The 15,836-nt window shown below is 41.2% G+C and overlaps 1 protein-coding gene across 1 annotated transcript; it reads left to right on the top strand.

Moving 5' to 3' along the window:
- The first annotated feature begins 885 nt into the window (after positions 1–885).
- On the top strand, positions 886–8,299 carry slc2a13b (solute carrier family 2 member 13b). Its single transcript, XM_080842512.1, has 10 exons — positions 886–1,341; positions 1,607–1,766; positions 2,128–2,330; positions 3,184–3,292; positions 4,240–4,403; positions 4,487–4,604; positions 4,760–4,885; positions 5,007–5,125; positions 5,230–5,382; positions 5,588–8,299. The coding sequence occupies exons 1-10, from the start codon at positions 894–896 to the stop codon at positions 5,806–5,808; spliced, it is 1,821 nt and encodes a 606-aa protein (XP_080698638.1). The 5' UTR covers positions 886–893; the 3' UTR covers positions 5,809–8,299.
- Positions 8,300–15,836: the final 7,537 nt, after the last annotated feature.

Genomic DNA, 15,836 nt, shown 5'->3' with positions numbered 1-15,836 from the left:
TTTACCCTGAGCTTTGGGGGGTCTCGGTTTGAAAATCACAGCTCTGGTAGACGACAGGCGTTCCCAAGTCTATCGCCAGATGAATCATATGACTCCCGTAACTTCGGAACTTCCTGTTTAGGAACATCGGGAGGTAAGATTGTCTTGAAACAACATGGTCTGCTTTCAGAAAAATAGGACTGGTTCTGTTATGGTGTGCATATTCCAATCTAAATTGGTTGTGATTTAGTACTGTCCTTTCGTCGTACTGTCAGACAATCGTCCGCTGCTGTCAAATCCTAGCCTACTTGTAACCCAAACCAAACAATCAATCTCCTACACGAAAATATTGAACGCCTAGCCTATTAAGCGTCCGTTAGCAAATTGTATGCTATGCGTTGCCTATAGCCTAGTTCAAATGTGATTAGTTAAATGAGTTTAGTGTCCTGCATATCTGTTAAAAATGTATGCGGATGATGGAGATATGGCAACAAAAAAAAACTTGATGGTGACTAATTTGAAAATTAAACAAAAAAGCATGCGAGATGTGTGCCGATGATTAGTTTGTTATGAAAATAATAACTAATAATAAATGTTATTTAAAGTCGTTGGTTTGCTTCTTTAACTTTTAACTTCCGTAACGTAGACACGCCCCTCACGACGTAAGAAAACAAACAGTTCTGGTTTCCCTGTAGAGCAGAAACAGACGACAGACATTTGTCAGCCATAGGCAAAGCTAGAGCTGTATTATATGCAAGTCGTTGTATTGCGTGTCTTACAGCATGCCGGGATTGAAACTTGATAACATGTATTTTTATGTTAGTTTTGAAAGGTGGGCCTATCTGTGCTTGTTGTCTGCACCCAGTTCGATTGACGAGTTATTCCTATGTTTTGTAAACTAGGTGATCAAGTCCATGGATACAAAGGGAAAAACAGAGGACGAGCGAAGCCTCATCAGGGCTTCAGCTGTTTTAGGCGTTAATGGCCTAGATTCTGCCGATTCTGCCGTGACTGTAAAGGGCTCCAAGGATGCTACTCATTCATTTGTCTACGTCTTGGCACTTTTCTCCGCACTTGGTGGCTTTCTGTTCGGATATGACACTGGAGTGGTGTCTGGGGCCATGCTCTTGCTCAAGAGAGAGATGAACTTGAGTACGCTATGGCAGGAGTTACTGGTCTCGAGTACAGTGGGTGCTGCGGCCCTGTCTGCTCTGGCTGGCGGGTACCTAAATGGACTGTACGGGCGACGAGTCTGTATCTTGCTGGCAAGCTTTATTTTCACTATAGGTGGCATTATGTTAGGTGTATGTCCGGACAAAGAGGTTCTTCTTGTCGGGAGGCTGACAATTGGACTTGGGATAGGTAGGCTAATTTCTGCTGAGTTGTTTAAAATGTCACACAAATAATGAATCAGGGTGATTTAGGTCTCATGTCACATTTTTCAGTAATCTCATACAAAGAAAAGGAATCAAATGTATGGAATAATAATTACGTAGACCCTGTTGATCTGTATTCCAGATGCAGTGAGTGACCAAAGCATAACTTCCCTGAGTAAAATGCATCACTCCTGCACATATTATGTACACAGGATCTATATGAGGCTAAAGATCTCCCTCTCTTTTCAAAGGTATTGCCTCTATGACAGTGCCTGTTTATATTGCTGAGGTCTCTCCACCACATCTCAGGGGACAATTAGTTACCCTTAACACCCTGTTCATCACTTGTGGCCAGTTTATTGCCAGTATCGTCGATGGAGCTTTCAGCTACCTGCACCATGACGGCTGGAGGTATGTCACACTTAACCTTTTATTTCTTGCAGTATGGTATTGACTTTACACAAGATTTGTCATAGTAGTATAAAAAAAATGAAAAATTAGACCTGCAAGAGAAAGTCTGAAAGATGATTGTGTATGATTACTTTTTTTGCTATTTGAACATAGTCCACATTGGGGCAATTCATTCTTCCCTGAATCAGACTGCTGTTACTCAATAGGCTACTAGTTAGTTTGCTCTGATAATAGTAATGAAGGGTCCATCTTTCATTTATTTCTAGACAGAAACTTGAGATAATCATCTCTCTTGAAAACTATAAAGAGTATGAAGTGTGCTGCAGTGGTCTTGCTGTGATATGTGCCATGATTGTCTTAGGTACATGTTGGGTCTGTCAGTGCTACCTGCTGTGCTGCAATTCCTAGGCTTCCTCTTACTCCCTGAGAGTCCAAGATGGCTCCTCCAGAACGGACAGACCCAGAAGGCATGGCAGGTGCTCAACAAGATCCGTGGCACAGCACATGTTGATGAGGAATATGATGCCATCAAGACCAGCATTGAACAGGAGGGCTCTGGAGGAGGTGAACAAACAAATACATGAAACAATGATTTGACTGCTTATGAAGAATTGAGGAAAGTAATATTAAGATCTTTGGTAAACGATTCACCCACCTTAATGTTTAAACTACAGATGCAGCTAATAGAGACTATAAGCTTTAAGCTTTTTTAAAATGTCAAAAACAGAAAAAAGTTTCTGGACTTATACGGATGATGTAAGGCATGATGGGGTAACAGTGTTAGCATATTTTACTGTGCATTTTACACAGTTTGTTTTTAAAAACACTTTTAAGTGTTTGCCCTACTAACATGTCAGAGCCTTCTAATTTGTTGAAATTTGTAAAAAAAAAATAAAAAAAAAACATATCTCAAACTAAAGTCGGCGTACACCGAAGACACAGGCGCAAGTATCAGCCATTACCATTCAGACATACTGTCTATCATCAAGTATCAGCCTGTAGCAAAGGGAGAGTATAGTCAACCCCCCCGAACTTGAACCTGGTTTTACAGGGTGCCAAACATGCACTCTGACCGCAACACCAAAGAGCCAGGCTCAATGGCATGGCAGTCAGAGCACATACTCATCTGTAGTGACGATCACATTGTCACACAGCCATTACCATTTAGATATATATCATCAAGCAGGAAGCATTTCATTCTCTTCACAACTTGTTTTACTGATGTCACTGATATGACATAATACTGATTTTGTTTGCCTAGTTTAATGTTGCATTCATGGAACAAGAACTGGAACTCAGTCAAACAGATCACTTTACCTGTAGGTAACAATGCAGTCTCTCTATCCAGGGTAGGAACTTGATTTCCAGTTTGTAGATGAATGATATTGACTGGAAGGCTGAAATCCTTCTCCTGCAGGTGGTCCAGTGCTCTGCCGGATCCTTAGCAACCCCCCAGTGCGACGGGCCCTGATTGTTGGCTGTGGTCTTCAGATGTTCCAGCAGCTGTCTGGGATCAACACCGTTATGTAAGTATTGCGAGATCTCCTTCTTCTAGTAATCTGATCTTTCTGTTTTAACCTTTCATATGTTGTGTGAATTTATACATTGTCATAGAGTTGTTAAACTGGAGATCAAATCTTCTTACCTTTCAGTTCCACACAGGTGGAGCTGTTCAATTCCTTGTGTTATTGGTTGGGGACTTCTCACTGTGGCCACACCTCTCAATGTCATCATTAACCATCCCCAACATCCTAGACTATGTAACCACATCAGGGTGCACTAAACTAATACTACACCACCTTACCAGATGAAAAGTGTGTCAAAGTATGCCAGCATGCCAACTAGTAGAACACCTTGTTTCTGCAGCTTCGACAACTCCTTTATAGCTCTTTTAAGTGATCATCCTTGAAAACCAAAATCCAACAGAAGCAATGGGGTTGATTGAGCTTCAAAGCCTCTATCTCTACGGCTTGTGTGTGCTTGCCAACCCTTATTCCCCTGCTTCTGATACAAGTCCCACATACTGTAGTCTCTTTCCAAAGCCTTTTAAAAGCTCCCTAAGTTGCAACTTCAAAGGTTATCGTCACCTCAATAGTAGGCAAAACAATGTGTTTGTACTCCGAATACACCATCTGGTCTCATAGAAGGCACTATGATACACTATCTGACTTGAGTTCGCCCTCAGATATCAGCCAGCAATCTCCAGCCCCACACTTTACCCCATTTGCTAGTTATTTTTATACATGCCTGGTTTACATTTCTCTGGCTCTCTCACACAAATTCAATTCTACTGTCCATGTCATTAACCGGCAGAGTTTCTCGATGTAGACCACCCTGGGTCAAACTATTATGCAGAACCCTTTAATATGTAGAGAAAGGGATCATGTAGCTGCTGGTTTGTAATTACTTTACTGGTTTGTAATATCTCATTGGGAGCCCAAGTAAAGTAACACAGTCTCTAATCTCTTCTCAGGTATTACAGTGCCACCATACTGCAGATGGCAGGTGTGCGTGATGACAAAATGGCCATCTGGCTTGCGGCAGGCACTGCTGGCACCAACTTTGTCTTTACCCTGTTGGGGATGTGGCTTGTGGAAAGGGTGGGGCGCAGGAAGTTGACTCTGGGCAGTATTGTTGGTAAGCCAAGGTTACCCCATTGGGAAGATTCTATTCATATAAATGAATCTGTTGTGAAATTCTTGTTGATGTGTGTGTATCAGGTACTGCCATCAGTTTGGCTGTGTTGGCTGTTGGGTTTCTCCTGTCCGCCCAGAGTTCTCCTCCGGTTAGTTCCTATCCCATCGGCCAGGCTCTTAACTCCTCCTGCACACAATACAGGTGGGGCTATGGGATCTATCCAACTTCTCATACTCGCCTCTCACACTAGTCAGCTACACACTCACGACAGAACACCTTTTTTTGTTAAAACTTTAAATGTGTAATTTTAAATGTGAAATAGTCACCATGGTAATAACCTGAAGTGTTGGTTCTAGATTCTGTGAGCCCTGCATGCTTGATCCAGAGTGTGGTTTCTGCTACCATGAGAATGGCACGTCTTCGTTTGACACGTCTTGTGTCTCTGTCAATCAAGCCAGCACCGCAGAGGCTGCATGGGGCAGGTGGGTCACTGAGAGAGAGGCCTATATCTGCTCATGAACGCCACTCTCTTCTTTTCAGAGCATGTTGTCTACATGACCCATAGATGTTTTGCCTGATTATTTTGAATTGTTTTATTTGTAGATGTTCCAATGGCTCTCAGGAAACTTCTGGGATATTCTGGGCTTATAATTACTGCCCCACTCGCTACTCTTGGATTGTCCTGCTGGGACTTATTCTGTACTTGGCCTCCTTTGCCCCTGGTAAGATCTCCCACAATATAGGAGGCGCCATGTTTGTTCTAAATCTGTGCTGTTGTTCTAAATCTGCATTGACGGAATGTCTGTGGTGGTGGATCCCTCTCTAGGCATGGGACCTATGCCCTGGACCATCAACTCTGAGATCTATCCCCTGTGGGCAAGGAGTACAGGAAATGCCTGTTCAGCCGGTGTCAACTGGACCTGCAACCTCCTAGTGTCTCTGACCTTCCTGCATGTGGCAGAGTACCTCACTTACTATGGTAGGATTGCCTATCTATTCTATGAATCCATTCACAATGATCCCAATCACTTATACAGTCATATCTATGTATTCCTTTTAATTGCATACTATCACATTTTAAACAAGGAATGTTGTATCTTGTTGTATCTGTTATGGCACAGAAGTAGCCCTCTGCTGTTCTGTCTTGGTCGTAGTGCTGAAGGCTCCTGTCTGTGCTGTTTTAGGTGCGTTCTTCCTCTACTCCGGGCTGTCACTGCTGGGCTTCCTCTTTCTCTTCAGCTGCCTGCCCGAGACCAAGGGCCAGCGGCTGGAGGACATCGAGGCTCTGTTTGCGGAGCGGCTGTGCACCTGTGGGAACCCTGGTGCCTCACATAGACACTACATCAGGGTAAACGGTGGCAACTTTGACTCTGGGAATGAGGCTTCTGATGAAGAGTTACCCTAGGAGGAGGTGTGAAGGCTGGCTGTCACTCTGGCTGCCTCTCTCTTTCTGACAGTCTGGAGGGAGTGGTGGTAGAGCCTTGGACCAGTAGGAGTGGGTGACTATGGGACTGCAGTCATGACGATGACAATTGCTTTATATGCATTCCAGAGATTCAGAGGTTTTTTGAACATAGCTTCAGTCATGTTGGTGATCCTTGCTCTATGTGCATTTAAGAGAATCAGCACTTTTACTCTCATAGTTGTAAAAACTGATCAGGTGATTCACTAAACTGCCCATGGCTTTGGCTGCTACGGTCTTAGATGGACAGTATGAAAACTTAACATTTTGGGAAAAAACTGGAAAGAGAAAAAGATACAAACATATATACACTACCGTTCAAAAGTTCGGGGACAACCAGATAATTTTGTGTTTTCCATGAAAATTCACACTTTTATTTATCAAATGAGTTGCAAAATGAATAGAAAATATAGTCAAGACATTGACAAGGTTAGAAATAATTATTTTTATTTGAAAAAATAATTTTGTTCTTCAAACTTTGCTTTCAACAAAGAATGTTCCTTTTGCAGCAATTACAGCATTGCAGACCTTTGGCATTCTAGCTGTTAATTTGTTGAGGTAATCTGTGGAAATTTCACCCCAGGCTTCCTGAAGCACCTCCCACAAGTTGGATTGGCTTGATGGGCACTTCTTCCGTACCATACGGTCAAGCTGCTCCCACAACAGCTCAATAGGGTTGAGGTCTGGTGACTGCGCTGGCCACTCCATTACAGTCAGCAAACCAGCTGCCTGCTTCTTCCCTAAATAGTTTTTGCATAATTTGGAGGTGTGCTTTGGGTCATTGTCCTGTTGTAGGAGGAAATTGGCTCCAATCAAGCGCTGTCCACAGGGTATGGCATGGCGTTGCAAAATGGAGTGATAGCCTCTTTATTTAAAGTCCCCTTTACTTGGTACAAATCTCCAACTTCACCAGCACCAAAGCAGCCCCAGACCATTACATTACCTCCACCATGTTTGACAGATGGTGTCAGGCACTCCTCCAGCATCTTTTCACCTGTTCTGCGTCTCACAAATGTTCTTCTGTTTAATCCAAACACCTCAAACTTCGATTCGTCTGTCCATAGCACTCTTTTCCAATCTTCCTCTGTCCAATGCCTGTGTTCTTTTGCCCATACCAATCTTTTCTTTTTATTGGCCAGTCTCAGATATGGCTTTTTCTTTGCCACTCTGCCTAGAAGGCCAGCATCCCGGAGTCGCCTCTTTACTGTAGTAGTTGACACTAGCGTTTTGCGGGTTCCATTTAAAGAAGCTGCCAGTTGAGGACCTGTGAGGCGTCTATTTCTCAAACTAGAGACTCTAATGTACTTGTCCTCTTGCTGAGTTGTGCACCGAGGCCTCCCACTTCTTTTTTTACTCTTATTAGAGCCAGTTTGTGCTGTTCTCTGAAGGGAGTAGTACACACCGTGGCAAGAAATCTTGAGTTTCTTTGCAATTTCTCGCATGGAATAGCCTTCCCCTCTTAGAACAAGAATAGACTGGCGAGTTTCACACGGAAATTCTTTTTTCTAGCCATTTTAAGAGTATTATCGAACCCACAAATGTGTAGCTCCAGAAAATCAAATAGCTCAAAGGAAGGCCAGTTTTTAGCTTCTCCCATCAGCAAAACGGTTTTCAGCTGTGCTAAGATAATTGCACAAGGGGTTTCAAGAGTTTTCTAATCATCCATTAGTCTTCTCAGGCTATTAGAAAACACAAGGTACCGTTAGAAAACTAGAGTGATAGTTGCTGGAGATGGGCCTCTATACACCTATGTAGATATTTCATTAAAAACCAGACGTTTCCACCTTTAATAGTAATTTACCACATTAACAATGTATAGAGTGTATTTCTGATTAATTAAATCTTATCGTTTTGGAAAAAAACTGCGCTTTTCTTTCAAAAACAAGGACATTTATAAGTGTCCCCAAACTTTTGAACGGTAGTGTATATATATACGGTATATATATAGAGAGAGAGACCATTATCTCTTTAATGGATTGTGGTTTTCAGAGCTAAACCAGCTTGGTCTTATTGTATCCTGTCCTGCTAAAAAAGTAAAGACAAATAAAACAGCTACAGTCTGTGGAATGCAGTTGGGTGGCTGAACAGGTGCATGTTTTATCGGCTTGGGATGAATATTGGGAATACCTCACAAGTATCTTCTGTCCAAGCACAACATCTGGGATTTTTCGGAATGAAGGGTACGGATTTTGTGGTGATGGGACTGTAAAGTTCTTCAAAGTCGACTCTAGATGTCATTTGTGTGTTTTGGTGATAAAAAAAAAACTAAACAATATTGCATTTTCCAGCCGCAAATGGAGTTGGCCAAAACACACTATGGATCACTGGAACAAAATACTGCTGTTTCATACATAACAGTGAGTATGGCAAACACACGTTACTGGGGAACAGCCTTGTTGTACTCATAACAGTGAGTATGGCAAACACACATTACTGTGCCACTGCCTTGTTGCAATCCATACCTTTGGACGGCACAACTATATGAATAAGGATGATGATTTAAGCGATGTGAATAATGGTCTTGCACTTTACTAATGGTTTTGCCCTGCTTTACACCATCCTTTTATCTTTAGTTGCCCTAGTGATACAGTGCCCTTCATGGATTGCTTTACTGGGACCAATACAGTGGGAGTGGATTATGACAGATGTGGCTTTTTTATACCATAATGAAACAGAATGCCTTGTTGTTTGTATTGTTTGCAGATGGTTGTTTTGTGATGTAAACATTCTATGAACTAAGATGTTGTTGGTACTTTTTGGCTTTAAAAATCTTGGTATAATTGGAATTGACATGTATTTGTGGGGATTTTAAACATTTCCGACTTCAAACCAAATGTACCATACCATACCAACCATATTCTTATGTGCTAAAATACAATGTATTGTGCTTAATTTTTTATTTCAAGACTTGAAAGGCTCTGATCTGCCATTTATCAAAGGGAAGGTTTGTGTTATTGTCTAGATGACGGATTGTTGTTTTAGACCATAGCATTTTGTATGGGATTTCTTTCTACCAGTTTGTTGGTAAGAAGAGTTAATGAATGATTATTACTGTATTCAATCTGTAAATATTAATATTAAATTTATATTGATGCTCGTGTAGCTGCATTTGTGTCTGTGAGAGTTTGTAGGGGTCCAAGCAGAAAAGCCTCATCTTGAGACAGACCGTTTTAGTCTTTTGGAAATAATGCTGTCGGGGAACTCCTGAATCATTTTATTTCTGCTGTTTTTCTTGAGATTTTGACCTCCTCCTCTCCAGTTTTTCTCGCTTTCCAGCCTTGAACCATTGATTTACATTTGTTCTACTGTGTACAAAATGGCAAAGATATTCATGCACTAATTTTTTCACATTAGATGTAAATACTGTAAAAAGTCAAAATGAAGGGCTTCAATATACAGTAAAAAGGTCAAATCGGTTCTGCAGTGAACATTCTCCCCCTGCCACCAGTGTGGGCTAGTAAAAATAGTGCAAAAGGCTGAAAATACTGTAAATATACAGTAATTAGAATTCTGCTGTATATTTTGTAAATTACTTTAGTGAAACTACAGTACTGCATTGTATTGTGGCAACACACTTTACAAAAGTATAGAAATGGTTGTTGCCAAGAGTGCAAATACAGTGAAACCCAGTACAGTAAATTGACTGTAAAGGCCAGCAAAGTGTCATTTTCATTGCGGAACGAGCAAACAATTGATGCTGATTCTTTTTTTGTTCATGTTATGTTCATGAAAACTGGGAAATGTTTTTTTTGTTGCCTTGAGCATATGGGGGGAAAAAAAATAACATTGTCAACAGCATTAGTCTTGTGTCCTGTGTGGTTTCTACAGTAATGCATACAAGTATTTTTAGTGTTCACTTTGTGTATGGTTTTGCAAAAAGTGTGCGCAGACATTGTGTTTACAGTTGTGCAAATCCGAGCAATGTTTTGCAAATTCACTGTGTGCCTCACCCAAACTACTCTATGCACTTAGAAGCAGAATTAGCCGAAAGTGTTTAAGGTTTTCAAGAGCAGAGTGTAACTGGTGCAAACAGAATTAAGTCATATGCAACGTGTGTGTTTCATATGGTAAAAGAATATGGTTTTGATAAGTTAGTGTATAGTTTTTACAAGAGTGGTTCATTTTGCAAAGGAGCTAAGGTGTTTTGCTAATTTGTGTGCTTGCCCGAAGGGAATTTTCTTTATTCCGCCCGTTTTTCTTGCATCGAATCAGGCCTCGCCCGTTCGAGGTACAGACGCCGTTCAAACACCGAAACGTCCGGCCCGTTTCGGTGCAACCTGCTATATCTTTTCGTGGCGGTACGCCTTGCCACTCCTTTTTTATTCCTCTTTTTCATCCCCTTTTTCCCCATAGACTTGCATGGCAGAACTTTGAGGCATTATGACATCATAATAGGCTCATTAAACTGGCTTGCACCTGTGCTTCACTGACACCTGCGCCAAATCCAAGGAACCTCTACTCTCTGTCCCTCTCAATTCAACTTGGAAAAAGAATAAGAGTAACTACCGTTTCTAACCTAGCTACCTACCGTATTTCTACTTCGTTAAGGTGAGTTGAATGGCAGCATTTTCAGTGTACTGACTGAAATTGTAATGGAAACTGATAGTCTTAGCCGTAGCAGCTAACATATAAATTAATGTTACGTTAACTTTGGAGACGCCGCTGCCTGTACGTCTCCCATCCATGGGAGGATCCACTGGCAGTTTCAGCTAGCCGTAACGGGGGATCATTATCCTTAATTCAAGTTGTGAAGTAAACCTTTGAAGTAATTCATGAATTTAGTTGTGTGGATATAGTGAGCTAAGGCTTGTATTCCTACTACGGTAACGTTAGCTATCCTAACTGTGTTAAGCAGCTGTAATATCTGAGTACGGGGCTAAACGTAAGCTACCTAGACCTATACTGAAAGAATGGTAAACTTGTTAGCTCACCAGTTTATTTTGTTGCTAATGTGGTTGGAGAGGATTAAGTGTGACCGATAGCGTGAGTTAACATTAACCCATGTCCTGGGAGTAATGATTCATGAGAGACCTTGAATCATTAGGTTAACTGAAAAACGTTTGAGGATGTACCTGGACAAAGCGTAGCTGTTGTAGTGTGTTCAGTTTTCGAAAACTAGACTGAAACTTAGAAGGATAACTATGACTAAATGTGACTAAAACTAATATGCATTTTTGTCTTAAGACTGAATCTAAAATAGCTGCCAAAATGAACACTGATATAGGGGACCCCTTAATCTGCAATTCATGGTTGTTAGCTCTAATCAGATGTACAAACTAGGCTTATAAGAGCCACTAACTTTTTTATGCCAACGAACACCAATAACTAGAACTAATTTGACAGACTATAAACCAATGTGATACACGTGCTCTCTAGCTATACAGTAAAAGTGCTGCTTAACAAAAAGGTCTATTCAGTGTCACTGCAGATGGTTACACTGGACGGCTGGCAGATTCATCCTACAACCTGCATTCAACGTTGTACTGAACACAGAAAACACAGTACTATACAGATTTTGTTCTCAGATATCAGTCTCTGAGGCCCCTCAACAACATACGCGCACTCGGCCACTGCAGTTGCTTGTGCTTGATGGCCGCAACAGAGCAAGCACACTCCTGCAGTTTGTTCACGAAACGCATTCTAGTTGGGTTTGTGATTGTGCTATTCGTGTGTTGGATTTTGCTAAACAAAACAAAACAATCAAAATTGTGTTTATTGTATTGTAAAAAAACTGTAAGTTGACCCATGATTCGCTAAATGTGTGTAACAATTGAGAAAAACTGTAAAACAGCACACAAATATGCCGCAAATTTTTTTTTTTATTTCTGTACACACAGAGAACAGTATGAACAGTGAACCGGCCTGCTCAACCTTCACAAAAATGAATTGGGCATCACACCGGTTCCTGTCTGGCCAGAGGGCATCATCCACATCACAGGCAACAGACCTGAATGTTTAGAGATTTGAATATTTAGTGTGCTTGCCCGTAGGGACAGCACACTATTGTTCTTCTTAAGTTTTCTTTATTCTCCTTTCTGCCGTGTTTTTCTTGCGACGCATCAGGCCTCGCCCGATTGAGATAGAGACGCCGTTCAAACACCGAAACGTCCGGCCCGAACCGGTGCAACCTGCTATATCTTTTCGTGGCGGTAGTCCTTGCCACTCTTTTTTTTATTCCTCTTTGTCATCACCTTTTTACCCCATAGACTTGCTTGGCAGAACTCTGTGGCTTTGTGACATCATAATGGTGTCTTTGAACCGGCTTGCAGCTGTGCTTCACTGACACCTGAAGACTGCGAGAGTGTGCTTGCTCTGTTGCGGCCATGACCTTTGACGTTGCAGCCATAACATCACACAAAGGATCAGACATGGGAAGAAAAGTATTAACAGTCTGAGTAATGTAACCAAATTTGAAGCATTTGAGAGAATTTGCATTTGAGAGAACAAGTGCCTTGGAATTGGGGCAGGTGTCAGTGAAGCACAGTTGCAAGCCAGTTCAAAGACACCTATATTATGTCACTGGGTTTGTGTTTTTGTCAGATTAGCAGCAGATGCAGATGACCCTTTAACAAATTGAATAGCACTATCACATTAAATATTGGATGGCACAATCACCTGGAAATATGGTTGTAAATAAGGGACATTTTGTAAGGACCGAAATGGTACCATGTATTCCCAAGCACTGCCCATTCATGGACATACACCGGTGTGACTGTGGGAATTAGGAGTGCAATGCAGCAATATATTTATTGAATAAAATACTTTATTTGAGCTATTAGTGATGAAAATATTAATGATCCAACAACAATAATTAAATAATAAAAGCATATTGTCCCCATAGCTGTCCATTCACTTTCTGTTTTTATTCACTAATTTGATTGAAAAATGTGAAAGTTGAATGGATGTAGGAGTAGCCTCCCGTTGCCTCACTGCATTCATCCAATGTGACGTATAGAGACAGATGTCCATCATAGGCGTCATACCCTGTGCCATTATGTAAAAGAGAACATGCATTAGTTCAATAAACGGATCTCTCTCTATCTCTCTAAAAAAGACACGACATATGCTATTTCTGTAGAGCTGATTATTTCAATAACTTTATCCCTGCAATGACTTGTATTTTTGACTTACCCATGTTATTGTAGTTGGAGAAGGTGTTTGTAGCTTCCCCCCGATGTATGGTCCAGTCATTAACTGATGATAATCCGTTTATTTGTAATCCATAAATTAATTGGTACAAACAGTCATTAAACACCGTAAAAACTTGTGCCTTCATCGGAGGTGCTAAACAATAGCCCCTTATACATGTGCCACTGTGATCAGATCAGTTTATCGTATCGTATTCGCGTGTAGGTATGAACATTTTCAAGAGAAACGGCTCTTGTCGTTACGTGTTTACATGTGCAAAATGTGATCCGTTTACATTGCCTCGGGCATGCGCAAAGACCACGGAGATGTGCTCCCACCTGGTTTGTTTACTAACAACATCAACGTGGATCTGCATCGTGCACAGGCAGTGTAGTGGCTTAAAGTTCCCTTCTTTCTATCAGCATATAGTTCTTAATATTTTCTTTGAATAACCACTCTCAGATGGAAAGAAAATGAGTCTACGCGTGGATGTGTTTCAACAACGGTAGAAAACTGGGTTTGCTCCGTCTTTTACTGAACTCATAATTATATGACAGTGGTATTAGTTACAGTTGAGACACCCGAAATAACTTGCATGCGCAGCAATCCTGAGACGTGATTTTTAGTTTGCAGATGAATACTAACGTTTTCTTTGATTCCAGGAAATTTGAGCACATAACCCATCTCCCTTACGGAGATATTGGCGAAAGTTGTTTAACCTACTTCATTGCAAACGTCTAGTTTTGCAAACGTGTCTAGTTTTTGTGCAGTAGTGAATAGAGTCTCAGTCTACTACACCTTACATAGCATATCATGTTTGTAGAAAAAAAAAGTTAAAAACATGTATCTACTTCGGCAGCGGAGCATTTTACTCCCCCGTAATCTCTCTACAAACTTCCATATAGACGCGGGATCAGCAGAGGAAAATCTACTTTCCTTTTGGGAGAAAACAAGGCCAGTCGTTCCCACGACTACAGCACCTTGCAAAACGAATTATATGCGTTCCAGCAACAAGTGCTGCGAGTGAGCGCTCCTTCAGTGCAGCAGGGCGCGTTATAGAAGCCAGGCGCTCTCGCCTGAATCCTGACACTGTAGATGCTATTTTATTCCTGCATAGTGCTAAGACAAATTCTAAATAGAACGAAGGTTAGGCATATCAGCAGAGGTATATTTTGGTTACATTAGGATGGCTACGTTTATAGCTTGCGTTTTGGGCGCAAAACAATGCCAAGAAGTTTGTCACGACTGTAATGGCATATTTCATTGTGGGGGTGATTGATAGCTTAAGGCTTATGAGGCACGGTGTTTTCCGATGTTTTACTGAGTCCTCTCTGTCTCTATCACACACACACAAACACACACACACACACACTAACGGAGGCAAAAAAGGTTTAAATTAAGTGACGATCCCTCAAATGTCGCGTCTCCCACAAACCTGCAAGCTATGAGTCAGCTGTCAGTATTGGAAGAAGCCTTAACGTCTCGAAGATGAAACTGCCTGGGTTATTTTGTTTCGTTAGGCTATTAGTTATATTTTAAAACAGCCAGTCATTGTAGCCTACCACTCGTGGAATAAGGAATTTCAAAGAGATGATGGAGTGATTTGACTCAGAAGTGACATTGGGCATTGGCAGCGCGAGATGTTCAGAACAAGTTAAACTTCTAGCTCAGTAACATCAACAGCTAAGAATAGGCCGTAAGGTGAACACGGTTTTCGTTTCAGCCCGTTCCACTCACTGGCATCTACACAATCTTTAACTTATAAAAAAGAACGAGTCGTGGTTAGTTACCAAAAAAAAGTTCGTCGCTGATTTTCCAGTCGATTGTCTATATGGCTTTGTTTCATGCAGAACTAGAGACTTCAGAGCGTAATAAGATTTTTGTCGGGAGCCGTGCCACGGTTCGACACGTGATCATGCTACACCAATGAGAAGGCTGCATTTGTCAACAGAATGGAAAAATGGCGGCTCTCGTGTGGTTAGAAACATCGTTAAAGATAGAGGAAAACATCCGAACATCCTCAAAAGTGGGCTAAATTAATTCTAATTAGTGCTGTATAGATAGCCGCGTCCAAGAATAACAATGAGGCAAATATACGATAATGTTATTTTTATGTTGTCATTGACATCAAGTTTAACATACATGGGAATACCCATTACTGTGGATCTTACATGGACTGTGAACACCCACCGAAGAAATCAAGGCAAAGACTGTACTTCCTACATCAGCTGAGGAAGTTCAGCACCATCAGCTGTGTGTCCTGACAGCATCACTTGGTATGGGAACTGTACAGCCTGTGACTGCAGCACCGAATCATCAGAGCATCTCTCCATATTCTGCAGGAGACCTACAAGAAAAGACCTACCTACCAGCGCCCAAGGTATTGTAAAGGATTCCTAACATCCTGACCATGGACTTTTCAAAACACTGAGGTCAGGCAAACGTCTCTGCTGCTACAAGACCAGAACAGAGAGACTGAGGAGGAGCTTCTTTCCTCAAGCATTCCTTATCCTGAACACACACAATGACTATAAAACATCAATTACACCTTTTTTCACACACTGCTCTTTAAACTCCCTCTTGCTATTTATGAAAAATATTTCTTGATCTTTCTTTCTTCACACTCGGACAGAAAAAATAGTAGTATTTTTATGTATGTAACAAATAAACCTCCATGTATCAATAAAAGGCAGTAATTGTAAATACCAATGACCATCTGTTTGTTCATTCATTCATTTATTCTTCCACAAATGAAAACAACACTATTGAACCATAAAAACACTCTTTATGAAACTTGAAATATGATATATAAAACTGTACAAAACTGAATAAGAAATAACAGA

Source organism: Sprattus sprattus, assembly GCF_963457725.1.
Source record: "Sprattus sprattus genome assembly, chromosome: 7".
Taxonomy (NCBI): domain Eukaryota; kingdom Metazoa; phylum Chordata; class Actinopteri; order Clupeiformes; family Clupeidae; genus Sprattus; species Sprattus sprattus.
This window is presented reverse-complemented; position numbering and strand designations above follow the sequence as displayed.

Bases quoted from the DNA above. Each gene is read 5' to 3' on its own strand.
- slc2a13b (XM_080842512.1), top strand. From the start codon at position 894: ATGGATACAAAGGGAAAAACAGAGGACGAGCGAAGCCTCATCAGGGCT. The intron at 3,293-4,239 runs GTAAGTATTGCG...ATCTCTTCTCAG, and splicing joins TCTGGGATCAACACCGTTAT to GTATTACAGTGCCACCATAC. The intron at 4,886-5,006 runs GTGGGTCACTGA...TTTTATTTGTAG, and splicing joins GCAGAGGCTGCATGGGGCAG to ATGTTCCAATGGCTCTCAGG.